Source organism: Spea bombifrons, chromosome 6, assembly GCF_027358695.1.
Source record: "Spea bombifrons isolate aSpeBom1 chromosome 6, aSpeBom1.2.pri, whole genome shotgun sequence".
NCBI lineage: Eukaryota > Metazoa > Chordata > Amphibia > Anura > Pelobatidae > Spea > Spea bombifrons.
In genome coordinates, this window is record NC_071092.1 from 12,217,907 (window position 1) to 12,231,033 (window position 13,127).

Here is a 13,127-nt window from a genome sequence, read left to right on the forward strand (position 1 = left end):
ACTCTATTGGTCGTTTCGGCAGGGGGCTCGCCTGCCATCAACGAATGAAGTGCATTCTGCAGTTCTGCAATTCACTCGTTGATGCCAGACCAGCCCCCTGCCGAAACGACCAATAGAGCTGCACACACGTACCTTCACGGCAGCTGCTGCTGCTGTGATGTGTTATTAACCCCGTATTAACCCCTGCTAGGCAACCAGGAAGAAAACGAAGATTAAACGAGCACGAAGAATGTCCGCGAATATTCGCCCGAAGAGAAGACAGGAACGGGCGAATATTCGCGGAATACGAAGATTTTTTTTTCCCCGAAGACGAGCACGAAGACGAACACGAAGAGCCCCCTGGTGCCCAAGTCTAATTATAACCAAAGCACATCTTGAGTGCCTACCAAAGTGTATATTAGAGGCATGTAACAATGGTAACACACATTTTCCTACTCCTCCTTACACTACACAAGCAGGTATGTGGAGGAGGAATATCACCTACAAAACTTAAACAACTGGTATAGCTTAATTTGGTACCCCATACAACATCTTCAGTTTACCCCAGGACTCTTAGTTTTGGTGCTGGTGATGGAGGGTCATTAGGGGTTCATTAGGTAAACAGACAACAGGGAACTAATGTATCTATTAGTGTATAGAAGAAACAATTAGTACACATCAGTTTTCGTTTTAAAATGAAAGTATACTTACTGATGCACTTCGGAGGAGGAGACCAGCCAGTAGCAGTGCATACCCGTGGTTCGTCTGGTTTATGCTCAATTTGGAATCCATAATCACACTTCAAGTCAATGATTTCTCCATCTCTGTATATATCCTTAGTCTTTTCAAGTTTACCATTTGCCACATATTCAGGATAGCAGATGATTTCTATGCCATAGTATGAAGCATATATTAAAGAACCATAATAAACAGTAAAACAAGCTGTATATGCTCATTCACCACACATGATACATTTTAGTATGTACATTTACAGTTACATATGATGCATGTGACCTTGCAGTGCACAACACCTAACCCTTTATGGCCATAACGATGAGTTACATATGTGAGGCTGAAACAGTCTTATCACTTTAGCAAGTGATATTAGTCCTGCTGGTTGCAAACGTTTGCAAAGGCGATAAGATCACATTTAAAACGTTGTGCTAACAAAAAAACTTTCATAAATGTAGTTCTACAATTGTAACAGTGATAAGGAGTTTGCATACAACTCTGTTTGAACACACAGATAAATGAATACCACACGTGCAGCACCTAGTAAGACATTTGCAACCAACATAAAAATAGCATGCAGTTTATGTTATTATATGATTTTAGTTTGTGTGACATTGATCTACATCCCAGTATGCACACAAAAAACATATTGCCCTCACCAGAAAAGGTAAGCCAAATAGAGATAGATGAGATAAAAGCAGGGAAACAACAATGTTTGTTTGGATAATTTTTATTTCCCTACGTACTATCTGTGCTAAAAAAGGATGGGCAGCTAAAACACAATCAGCCATAACAATTCAATATGCATATTTGTGTTGCTTTCTATGCAGATGATAGTGATGACTTAGTGACAACTCTGTGCACTAATTGGGGCCTATTTACTGATAAACATTTCTGCTCCCTAATAGTACTGTACGTTATAATTGGGCAACCTGAGTAAGCTTTTAATGCAAGTAAAGCTTGGTTAGAGTTAAATCGGTACAATTTCTTGAAAATCACCTGAATGGTTGAGTTGTGCATTAAGCAGGACCAGTTCAGCTCCTTTAGAGTTGGAGTACCAACTGAACAATGGGGACACATCAGGTGACTATTATGCACCTGTTTCAATTTCACCTATACCATATGCTAACTTGCTAGCAAATACATATATTATTTTGTTGTTTAAACAATGTCCCTATTATCTCTATGTAGACATTGGTTCTCTTTTTCTTTTCATATCTATACTCAAATATATTTTTAACACCAACCTGTACATGCAGGCTCGGGGCTCCAACCATTCTTAGTACACGTTGCTTCAGAACGCTGGTACACTTTGTATTTCTCATCACATTTATATGATAATTTTTCATTCTCTTTGTAGATTGGTATTGGATTGTCTACTGAGCCATTAGGGATCTCTGGCACATTGCAACTTGCTTCTAAATAAAAAAAAGACAAACAAGCATGCTAAAAAACGCAAAAGGGTTCAATCCAGAATTTATCTCAAAACCAAGGTGTCCTTATAGGAGCACCAACCTACTGTGGCCCAGCCAAATTATAGACTGGTGATTGAAGGTAAGGACCTACAGAAATGATAGAGTAAAAAGTATGAGTGGCTGTCAATTTTCCTCTCTTAATCTACTCCTGCAGGCACCAATACATGGACCACAGGTGAGCAGAAACTAGGCCAGAGAGCTGCACACATGCAGTGGGCAAAATGACTATATGGCATCGCACATGTAGTGTTGGGAAAAGTGAGATTGGCAAAAAAATCACAAAATCAGGACAGTTGGGAGGTCAATAGGTTTTTCTATAACCATTCTGCTTTTATCTCTTAATTCTAAAGATTGAGAGGAAAATGGACACATTACAACCACTCAGAATATGTCAATATATGTTACTATTAACCTTTTTATAAGCTGCCATATTTCAACTTAGTATATATAATAATAATACTAATACCTAGTATTTTCTAGAGCTATAATAATGATCTAACCTTTACATATGGGTGGTTGTTCATTCCACTCTCCCTCTGATGTGCAGAAAACCTCCGAAGGCCCCTCCAGTTTAAGTCTGGGATTCTTACATTCAAATCGTACTACCTGACCCATAGAAAACTCTTCATCATAAGAAGATGATATAACATTAACGCCTTCAGCAGGCACCACGGGTGGGCATTTTCGAGCTGTAGTAAAAAAAAAAAAAAAAAAAAAGGTCAAAATGGATTGCATATAGATTTATACTATATGTGAACCCTAGACCTGTTTATAATAGAAAATAGAAATGTGGACATTAAAATATTTTTTGTGATTCCTTTTTTGTACCCAATATTTCAGGGTATTGCATGTTATTGCTTGTGGGATGGCTTCTTAAACAGTACATACCTATACATATATATATATATATATAGACATACATAAGGCTTGTAGGGACCAGCAGAAATTAAGTTAACTTGAGTCTCTAATATGAACCCTCCAATCGTCCATCTTAAAGATTCCATTATAGTGACACACTAATGGTAGCAACCAGAAAGAATGTAACGTTTCTCCCTCATGAAGAGCACTGAAAACAAATATACTTGAATATACCAAAAACATTAAACTAAAATACAAAAATAAAATTAAACGAACCCGAATGATGTCAAAGCAGTTTTGAAGTAATTTAGTAAGGACAACTTTTAAGTTGTATTACATTTACTTAAGTATTAACATGTTATTTACCTTCACAATGAGGGGGGAAATTACTCCAGCCATTTGCAGTGCATTCTCTAGTTTTCTGTTTGCTTACCATCTGATAACTAGATACAAAAAGAAAAAAAAATACATAAACTGTTAGAGATGTTGCATATTATACTTACTTCAATACACATCGAATTATTATTTTTAGCCCACATAAATATGTAATTTAAGAATTTAGTTCTCTTTTATCCCAAAGTGGACCTGATGTCCAAAGGTAATGTAATGGGTGTTTGCTTGTCACGCTATTGAGAGTACTATACACTCCCACAGTGTTCCTGGCACCCTCACAGGCTAAATTGCATGTAGTAAACAACAGGTATGCCTATGCATTGTCAATTGACCCATCAATACCCAAGGCTGGAAAAATCTCAGAAGCTAGGAGCCATGTCTCTATTTTTGTTTACACCTCCTCGTAACTCATACAGTCATTTAGTATTATTTTTATGGATGTATCTGGCTTCTAAAATATCAAGTTGGCTTCCAATTTTTACATAAATTTGTCAAGCTCAGAGTACATTTTTCAAGAACTTCACTAAGAGCTTAGCTTTCATTAGTACTGGGTAAGACTTGCTCACAGTAACACAACAACATAGACTCATAGGTTGATTTACACTTTAAGTGTTTTCTCAATGGCTCAATTATATCGATAAACTACAGCATAAAACGTAAAATACATGACAAAGGTGTATTTTACAATATAGATACACATTTTATTGTACAATTATGTATTTCTAAATCATAAAACAATAGAAAATGGAAATATTTTCTTTAGCAAAAAACAAACACAAACTGCTTATGTCATCTAAACATAAACATAAAATCAATGGAGAACAATGTTACCAGTTTGATTTGTAAATACTTTTGCAGCCGCTACCAAAAATAAATCCTCCTCTTTGAAGTCAGTAAGGAAGCATTTACACCCCATAACTGCCAGCAGGGCCGTCTTTCATATTGATTGTACCCTGAGAAATAATTTTCTTTCCAACACTTTCTCCCCCCGCACGCTTCCTAGTATGCAAGCGCGTTCAAACCAAAGTTCTTGCCACACTGATTCTGATTAGGAGGAGACAGTTACAGTCAGTGTGATCTCCCCTCCTTTTTGCCCAAGCCTGACTCCAAGTAAGATGTCCTCCAGCCACACGCACAGGGCAGGGGAGAAGCGCAATACATTGCAAATTAATGGGTTGGGTCCGGTGAGTGACCAGTAAAGGATGTGCAACAATTAAGTGTTAACTAAGTGTTATTATAATTATGCTTTTTTATTAAGGTTGGGCACAGATGAGAAATGTGCATGCCACTTTGCCTCTTACTGAGCAGTAAGGTGAAATGTGTTAACTGGAAAAAGTTACAATTACATAGAGGCTAATGAATCATCAAGTGGTTGATGTTTTTTTCCCAATTCTGCTGCAGTATATTTTAATGTGTTAAAAAGAGTTGGCAGAAGGGAATATGCAAGTTGGACATTATACAAATTCACCTGCATTGTTACATAGTTACATAAGGTTGAAAAAAGACCTAGTCCATCAAGTTCACTACCTATCCTTTCTACTCTTGATCCAAAATAAGGCAATTAAGCTACTTCGAATTCTGCTATCAGGGGAAAATAATTCCTTGTTGACTCCAAAAGGCAATCAGATTTCTCCTTGGATCAAGAAGCTCTGAAATATTAATTCTATTTATAGCCCTGTATGTCATGCCTTTCTACAAAAAAAATATCCAGACCCCTTTAAAAGGCATCTACCTCCCTTGGCAGTGAATTCCATACCTTTATTGCCCTTACTGTAAAGAATCCCTTCCTTTGTCATCTATGAAAGGTGTGTTTTTGCAGCACGGCACAGGGAAGGCCAGGCACACACATCCAGGCAGAAGACTAACCCCCCATTTAAAAAAAAATAAATGATTCCCCAGAGTAAGGATGGGGATTGAGGCACAGGGGCAGGGAACAGGACAAGGCAGACCAGGCAGCGGGAAACAGGCACATCCAGCCAAAAGCACTGGCGTAACTACAGGAGTCCGTGCCTCTAGGGGGCCCAGTGTAACCCCTGGAAACCCTTTTCCTGTCTCTTTGTACTGGTTCAAAATTGTTTAGAAAGGGCCCTTCCGACCTGGACCGCACCAAACCAGGTCTGAAGGGTCCTTTCTAAACTATTTTGAACCGGCACAGCGAGACAGAAGCGTATCGAGGTCACAACCTAGGCTGTTCGCACACTGTGCGCGAGCAGGCAGAGAGGAGAGGAAAAGTAAAGGTTTTGTGTTATTTACTCTATTTTAATCGGCATATTTTATCAAAAAGGATTAGTGGCACTAAATTGTGACTTCAGGTATCCTGTGTTTGATTACTTTTTTTAGTGTACTGATGTGCTCCCAATCCCATCACATAAGATTCTATCTTGTATTATCTGCCGAGCAATGATGTCATCTTTATCCAGTACACATGGATGCCGAGGTGTTAAGATTCTGTCTATTTTACTTACTTCCATAAAATGGCCACCAAAATCCTCAGCACCAGCCATCTTAAATCCAGCTTGTACCCACAGTGTGCTCCAGCGTTGTGCAGTATTATTTGGCAAAACTTGTTTTAAATGGTATGTGGACTAACTTTGTTTTACTGCTTAAGTAATTTAGTATTGATAGAATGACATATAAAAGTTGATCAAAAAACTGTTTGTCCCCAGCTTTTCTCATTATCGCCAAATTAACCCTGTATTGATATGCATTATGAAGCCAAAAGGCCATATTTTCTCTCAGGGAAAAATGACTGCGGCCCACGCACACATACATTTCTGATGAAGTGGCCCACTGCAGAAAAAACCTGGGGACACCTGCTGTAAGTGGTTTATAAATCATATACATGCACTCCAGAAGTACACTCCAGCTTCACCAATCCATCCCACACTAGTACATTTTCTGCACTAAAATAAACTATTTTAGCAAGTATGTGTGATAAATGGAACGAATGAGTATTTTTAAATGTTTGTGAATGAGTGTGTGTGAGATAGCATGGATGTGTAAGGGGGGTGTGGTGGTAGCATGGCATAGGGAGGCTGTACTCACACTCCTTTCATCCCCAGGTTCCAGCATGTACTGGCTGCCTTGGCTTGATAGGAGTGTGATTGCTGTTAGCAGTTATATATATATATATATACCTCCAGAAATGCCTTTTAACCCCCTATATGCCACTCTGCCCCATGATATGCCTTTTAACCCCCTATATGCCACTCTGGCATATAGGGGGTTAAAAGGCATATCATGGGGCAGAGTGGCATATAGGAGGATATAAGACATTTCTGGTGGCAGAGTGGCATATAGATGGTTAAAAGGCACATCATGGGGCAGACTGGCAAATAGGGGGTATAAGGCATTTCTGGGGGCAGAATGGCAACCCTGGGGGCAGATGTGCATAACTGGGGGGGCAGGTTGGCAAATAAAAGGAAATTTATTACGACTCAATCTATGACCAATAGCTAGCCCCCATATGTTTCTCATCTCCTCCCAAGTATGACTGATGTATGAATGATATACGTGGTATTTGTGATTGATATTTGGCTGCTATATTTACAGCTTATGCCAAATATCCTGTAACTTATTCTTCTGCTGTTTTTCTTCCATTCGGTGGGGTCAGAAATATAGTGTCTGTTTGCTCATAAAGTCCTTAAACAAATATACAATCTATTGTAGTACTAAATATAGTAATGAATGAGGACTGGACAATTTGTTTTGTTTTGAATAATCGTTTAAATTCATTTAAGATTATATACTTCTTTGTTGGCAAGAAAAAACTGACATTGTAATACCCTACCGATGTACTTTATATTTTTGTCAAACTGCTTGAAAACTTAAATAAATATAAATATTAAAAAAAAAAAAAGGAAATATATTTTTCTCAATCATAGCTTTTATTAAATATGAAAAAATTGTTTACATGAATTAATATTTACTAGTAAAACTTTTTTTCCTATAGGAAAGTCTTATATTCAGGCTTTTTGTTTTTTTCTTAAATTAATATTTAGATTTTGGGGGGTCGTCTTATAATCAGGGTCGTCTTATAATCGAGCAAATACGGTAATTTTCATTGGGGATTCCTATGAACGCACAAAACGGCAATTTTCATTAAAAAAGCACGTTCATACAAATCCGAATGCACAAGTCTATTGCGTATAGCCAGCCGGCAGCTACACGTACATAATTTATTGGCCTCTGGAATGTAGTATCAATGCTCAAGAATGTGGGCATAGCTCCAAGCTTGTACCAGTAGGTCCTCCTATGTGTCAGTTTTCACATTATTGTTAATTTTCACTGTCCCTCCATTGTAATAGCCTGAAGGAAACTCCTGGCACTCTATACATAAATGTAGTAAAATGGTAGCGGATATTAAAGAAAACCTCCACTCAGGACTGTATTTACCTTTGTTGCTGGCCTAGGCCTTTAAGACATGGAGCGTTGGGATATGATATTATGTCCAGGCACAAGGGCCGGGATACGTCACTGCCTCCACCAACGATTTTTATTCCTAGTATTAGTTAAAGCATTTTTTAAAGCATTGTTTTTTTTAAACAGTTCTAGTTTTGAAGGATTTCATTGCACAAACAGGAATTCATTAGCATGGCCATTTAGATTTGGATGGGTGTTTGAGCAGGGAAAGCCATCCAGAATATCACATGACTGACAACAATGGCAATTTCTACCTCTGCTTATAAGTGAAGTTTATTATTTTAACAGAATATGATTAAACCAGGTTTCTATCAATCCTAACCTACATTGCTATATACAGCACTGCATTGTATGCATTTTCATGGGAACTCCCCATTGGAATGTGAAAACCATGCTTTTTACATTGACAGCACATTTATGTTTTGTTATTGAAGAATTTCCCTTTAAATGTAATAGCACTGTTCTATTCAATTCTGTTAACTTGTAAACTAAAACACACACATACTATATGTAAAAATGAAATGTGAATAATCAAAATACAGTGGTCAAGCAGCTACAAAGAAAGGATCCAGGCAAGTTATGGAGTGATGGTGTGATGATATAGTGAGTGTGGATGTTTTAGTATGACTGCGTATGTGTGAAAATGTGAGTGTGTATGTGTATGTGGTAGTATGTTTGTTAGTAACGGGAAGGGGGAAAGGGCCAGGAGGTGCCAGCCCTTCCCTGAGGGGAAATGTGGGTAAAAGAAAGTTATCTGCTTTGTTCTAATGATGGATAACACTGTACAATTATTTATTTTAGAAAAGTAACAGAATTGTGTATTCCCCCGTTCGTGAATTGTGTATTCCCCCGTTCGTGACACAATGCATTGGTTTTAATGGGTTTAGTGGGTTCATGTCAGCCAATACTCACCCTTCATCACAGAAATACTCAACAACAGCACCAAACACAAACTCATCCCCCTCCTTCAACTCAAAGAAGCCAAAGGGGATATCTTCTGGATGACCACATGGTTTCTCTAAAAAAAAGTCATAAAAACACTGTTAGAAATTATTATAAACATGTTTAATTCTTCAGGTCTTTCAGAAACTCAATGATATTTCTTGTATAGCATGGATGCTTACTTCTGCATTTTCCACTTGATGTCGATATCCATTTGCCTTCTGAACAAACCTTTTTAATAGCGCCAAGGCGGCTATAACCAGGCCGGCAATTGAAAACTGCTAATTTACCAGGGGGGTAAGATTCATCTGGCCATTCGCCTTGTAACTCTAGTTCTTGAGACCGTTCTGGGATCCCACAATGACCTAAAAAGAAAGAAATATTTTATAACACAATTGTCAAACCAAATTTAGGGACCAATTATATTACATTGTATCCAGAAATGTCAAGTTGTACACGCACAAGAGGTCTATGCCTACATTAACATTATAAATGTCTAAAAAAAAAAGACATGGCAAGTTCAAGTATGGTGGCATCTGACACGGGGAGCTATTTGGTCAAAGACTGACTGTAACTTACTACATTTCTTGATGACAACTGCCTATAGCTTATTCTTTTGTTTGTTAAAGGGACCCTCCATATAAACTTTAATGCACACGATAGGTATAAGATGCCCTTACATGTATATACCACCCCCCCCCACACTTTGCAAATTCATGGGGATTCTGCAAAATCTCCAACTCCGGCTCAGTGAATATACTTACTGCTGGTCAGTGCTGGCTTGTTAAAGGGTGTGGGGTGTGCACATGTGTAAAAAAACAATGGTAAATCAACAGGAGCATTTTTCTGCCACTAAATCTTTACTCTGCAGAAGGACATCAACTTTTGTAACTAAATGCACCATTACAACTTCATTACTAATCCTGTTGAATGCCTCCACTCCTTACCGGAATAATTCTGTAGTCATGCAATTCTTTTTCGCTCATTTATAGTTTTTGCTGGGAACACATGCTTGGCATGTGCCACAAAAGCATGTGCTATATGACTATAGAAGTGGAATGAGCACCTTATTTTTCGAGCATTGCTGTATTTTCAGAAAACACAATGAAGATTATGCATAAAGGTGTTGCAAAAACACAACATGCACAATGCTTAAATTTGCTCTTCCAACATAATCAAACTACCAGCGTTTACTGAGGCACCGGATGTAAGGTGTACAATTAAGCCTTGGGTTTTTGGCACATGTGTAAATCACTCATTTTAACTTTTTAACTAATACTAATACTAATACCCTAAAGTGAGTTAAATAAATCACAACGCACAACATTTCAAATAGTTAGCTTTATATGTGGTACTGTATCTTATGCAATACATTTAGGTATTCGGAAGTGTTTCTATTCACTTAATTGTGACCTTTTGGACTGTAAAACACAATGATACACTTATACCCATTCAATATCTTCAGCTGGAAAAAAGGACATCAGGAGATGAAAATTGGACAGATGCCTTTGGGTCCCAAGGGGGTTTGTCCCTTCTAAACGAGTAAACTCGGGTGGTATGCAATCCACCTCCTGAAGGACATCACCTTACATAAAGATACACATTATGCGTCTTTGGAAAAATGGCCAATATGGTTAATAGCGTGCATCATATTTGTGCCATGCCTGGTTAAGCCTCAAGCCTTTCTGTTTAATAGTCTGTTTCTATACACAGGTACAAGGCTGCACTAGGCACTAGGCAGCTGTCAGTATCTTGTTCTATTTGTTAATCAATTAAATTGTTTTGGTATTGCATTAAAGGTGAAGTTCTACCTACTTTGCTGAAAGTAAAACATGTTTCCCTAAGTGCAGCATTAGAACCATCATACCTAATCATGTTGAATACCTATACTATCTACAAAAATAACTCTATAATCATGAAGCTCATTGATATTTTTTGCTGGGAACACATGAACGACACAAACAGATGAGCATCTTAAGAGGTTTCTATTAGAGAAATCACTTTTATTAAGCACTGCAAGAATTTTTAGAAAATGCATTGGAGGTTATGTATAAATATGTGGCAAACATCATGTGCCTAACACCGTCCTTGCAACATGTGTAAACCAACCTGTAGAAATGCAGGCATGGTGAAGAATGTATGGTGCAGACACAAAACGCTAGTTTTAGCTTTTCAAAAGTCACAGAATTAACATGGATTTGTTTTCCCCCAAAATAAATGCAGTCGTTCTAGGGAAAGCTAAAGGTGGGTAAACTGGTGCCAGTGGCTTGGTTTGTTGGGATCATTTCTATCAAACTGTAGCCAGGGCCGGCCCTATAATGGGGCAGACTGGGGCAATTGCCCCAGGCGGCACTTTAGAAGGGGCGGCACTTCTTAGAAGCCGCCCCAAACGCTTTTTTTTTTTTTTGAAGCGGAGAGAGAGGGGCACCGAGTGGTTTTCGCTTACCCGCTCGGCGCCCCTCTCTCTCTCTCCTCTGCGGCGAGTCTCCCTGTTCGGTCCCGGTGCCGGCTTGTAATGCAGAGCGCCGGAAGTGATGTCAATTTCCGGCGCTCAGCATTACAAGCCGGCACCGTGGCAGAGCAGGGAGACTCGCCGCAGGACTGTTTAAAGGTAAGTACCGGGGGGGGGGGCGGGGGTAGATAATGGCGTCAGCGAAGTTTAAAATGCCGTTTTAAACTTCGCCCCAGGCGGCGTTAAGTCTTCGGCCGGCCCTGACTGTAGCTCATCCAGACACACACACACACACACACATATATATATATATATATATATATATATATATATATATATATATATATATATATATATATATATATATATATATATATACACACACACACACACACATATATATATATATATATATATATATATATATATATATATAAACTATATATACCGGTATATATATATATATATATATATATATATACACCTCCTGTACATGCATCCTGTACATATTTATGAAAATCCAATTTTAAAACATGAATTTAAAAAATATTCTACTCTATAATACGCCATTGTAAATTCTGAACTGAAATCACAAAATGCTCATCCTTTTTATCAAGCCAGATGTACTCTAGTTAAATTTACACATCTCCACTTATAATGTACCCCGTTCTTAACACTGTTATATATTCTTGCTTCCTCTAAACTACAGGGATTACTTTAATCTGTTGAGCCATGGGGTTGTGCAACAGAAAGTCTAAATTCCTAAGCATTGCAAAATTTACACGGCTAAAGTAAGCGGCTAAACTAAAAAAAGTGAAGAAATATTTTTCCCACTCTGAACAACTACACGGGGACTACATTATTCGTAACCGAATGTCTGTGGGGATGCAGTTGTTTAGCAATATTTACAAATTGTTTTCTGTAACCATGGAATGGCTAGCATCACCTGGCTCATTATCACAGAATGCAACACCAAGCCATCAAAAGAGGCAACCTAGAGTAAGGATCATCTAAAAGTAATTTGGAAAGGATCCAGACAAGGGGTAAATGTTGGGTAAAAAAATTGTTAATGTTGGCACTTTTGTGTTGAAATTCAAGCAAAATACCTGAAAATGCTTCTGCTACAATGTTCAAATGAAAAAAAATCAAAGAGCCAACTCCCCCCTGCCCCCCTTTCCAACCCCAACCTGTAAATATCAATATTTTAAACCTTTAAGTATAAATATGTAAAAAAACAGGATCTAGAGCAAATAGTATAACAGAGCGATGAAAACATTGGATCCAAATGGGATGTGTAGAAATATATTTTGTCTTACCTGGTGGTGATGTAGAACAGCATAAGGCGGCTGTAAGCAAAACAAGGCATTCCAATAATAACATTGTCAATTAACTGAGCATTGGCTTCTGATTCTCTGCAACTCTTTCTCTGTCTGCCTGAGCCGATGAGTGTCAGAATGCAGACTGATCCTATCTGTTAATCTCTCTTTAACTTCCCTCTTGTTGATTCGATTTCGAAACCTCTAACAAATAATTCATTTGGGAGTTTTTTTTTTCTTCCTCTCTCTTTCAGCAGTACTATTACTTCACCCTTTTCAAATGAACAACTAGAATCTCAATTGTAGATGATTTAAAATCCCTCCCACATAGAAGGACATCTTATGTTTGGCCAACAAAGTAAATATTGGGTTGTTCAAATGTAACTTTGCCTTGTGATAATCAGTGATGTTTCACTGCCAGTGTTGCTTGTTCTTGTTTGGACAAAATGTTGATGTTGCAATTTTCTTCCGGAGAAATGTCCTTACAGATATGCCAGTCAGACTGAATTGTGAGAGTTTAGCATTCTTTTATATTTTTTAAATATTTACATTATATAT

At 37.9% G+C, this 13,127-nt stretch overlaps 1 protein-coding gene across 5 annotated transcripts in view; it reads right to left on the reverse strand.

Annotated features, from left to right (window-relative positions):
• Positions 1-12,725, reverse strand: part of LOC128500160 (coagulation factor XIII B chain-like) — a 169,962-nt gene extending 157,237 nt beyond the window's left edge. For 3 of the 5 annotated variants that reach the window (XM_053469206.1, XM_053469204.1, XM_053469203.1), the window contains exons 1-7: positions 12,570-12,724; positions 8,984-9,166; positions 8,772-8,877; positions 3,411-3,487; positions 2,687-2,875; positions 1,959-2,129; positions 691-867 (exon numbers count right to left, since the gene is read on the reverse strand). In XM_053469206.1, the coding sequence (XP_053325181.1) occupies positions 691-867; positions 1,959-2,129; positions 2,687-2,875; positions 3,411-3,487; positions 8,772-8,877; positions 8,984-9,166; positions 12,570-12,633 (967 nt within the window). In that variant the 5' untranslated portion in view covers positions 12,634-12,724. Of the gene's footprint in view, positions 1-690; positions 868-1,958; positions 2,130-2,686; positions 2,876-3,410; positions 3,488-8,771; positions 8,878-8,983; positions 9,167-12,569 lie in introns of all 5 variants that reach the window. The other 2 variants (XM_053469205.1, XM_053469201.1) reach the window with 1 other exon arrangement.
• Positions 12,726-13,127: the final 402 nt, after the last annotated feature.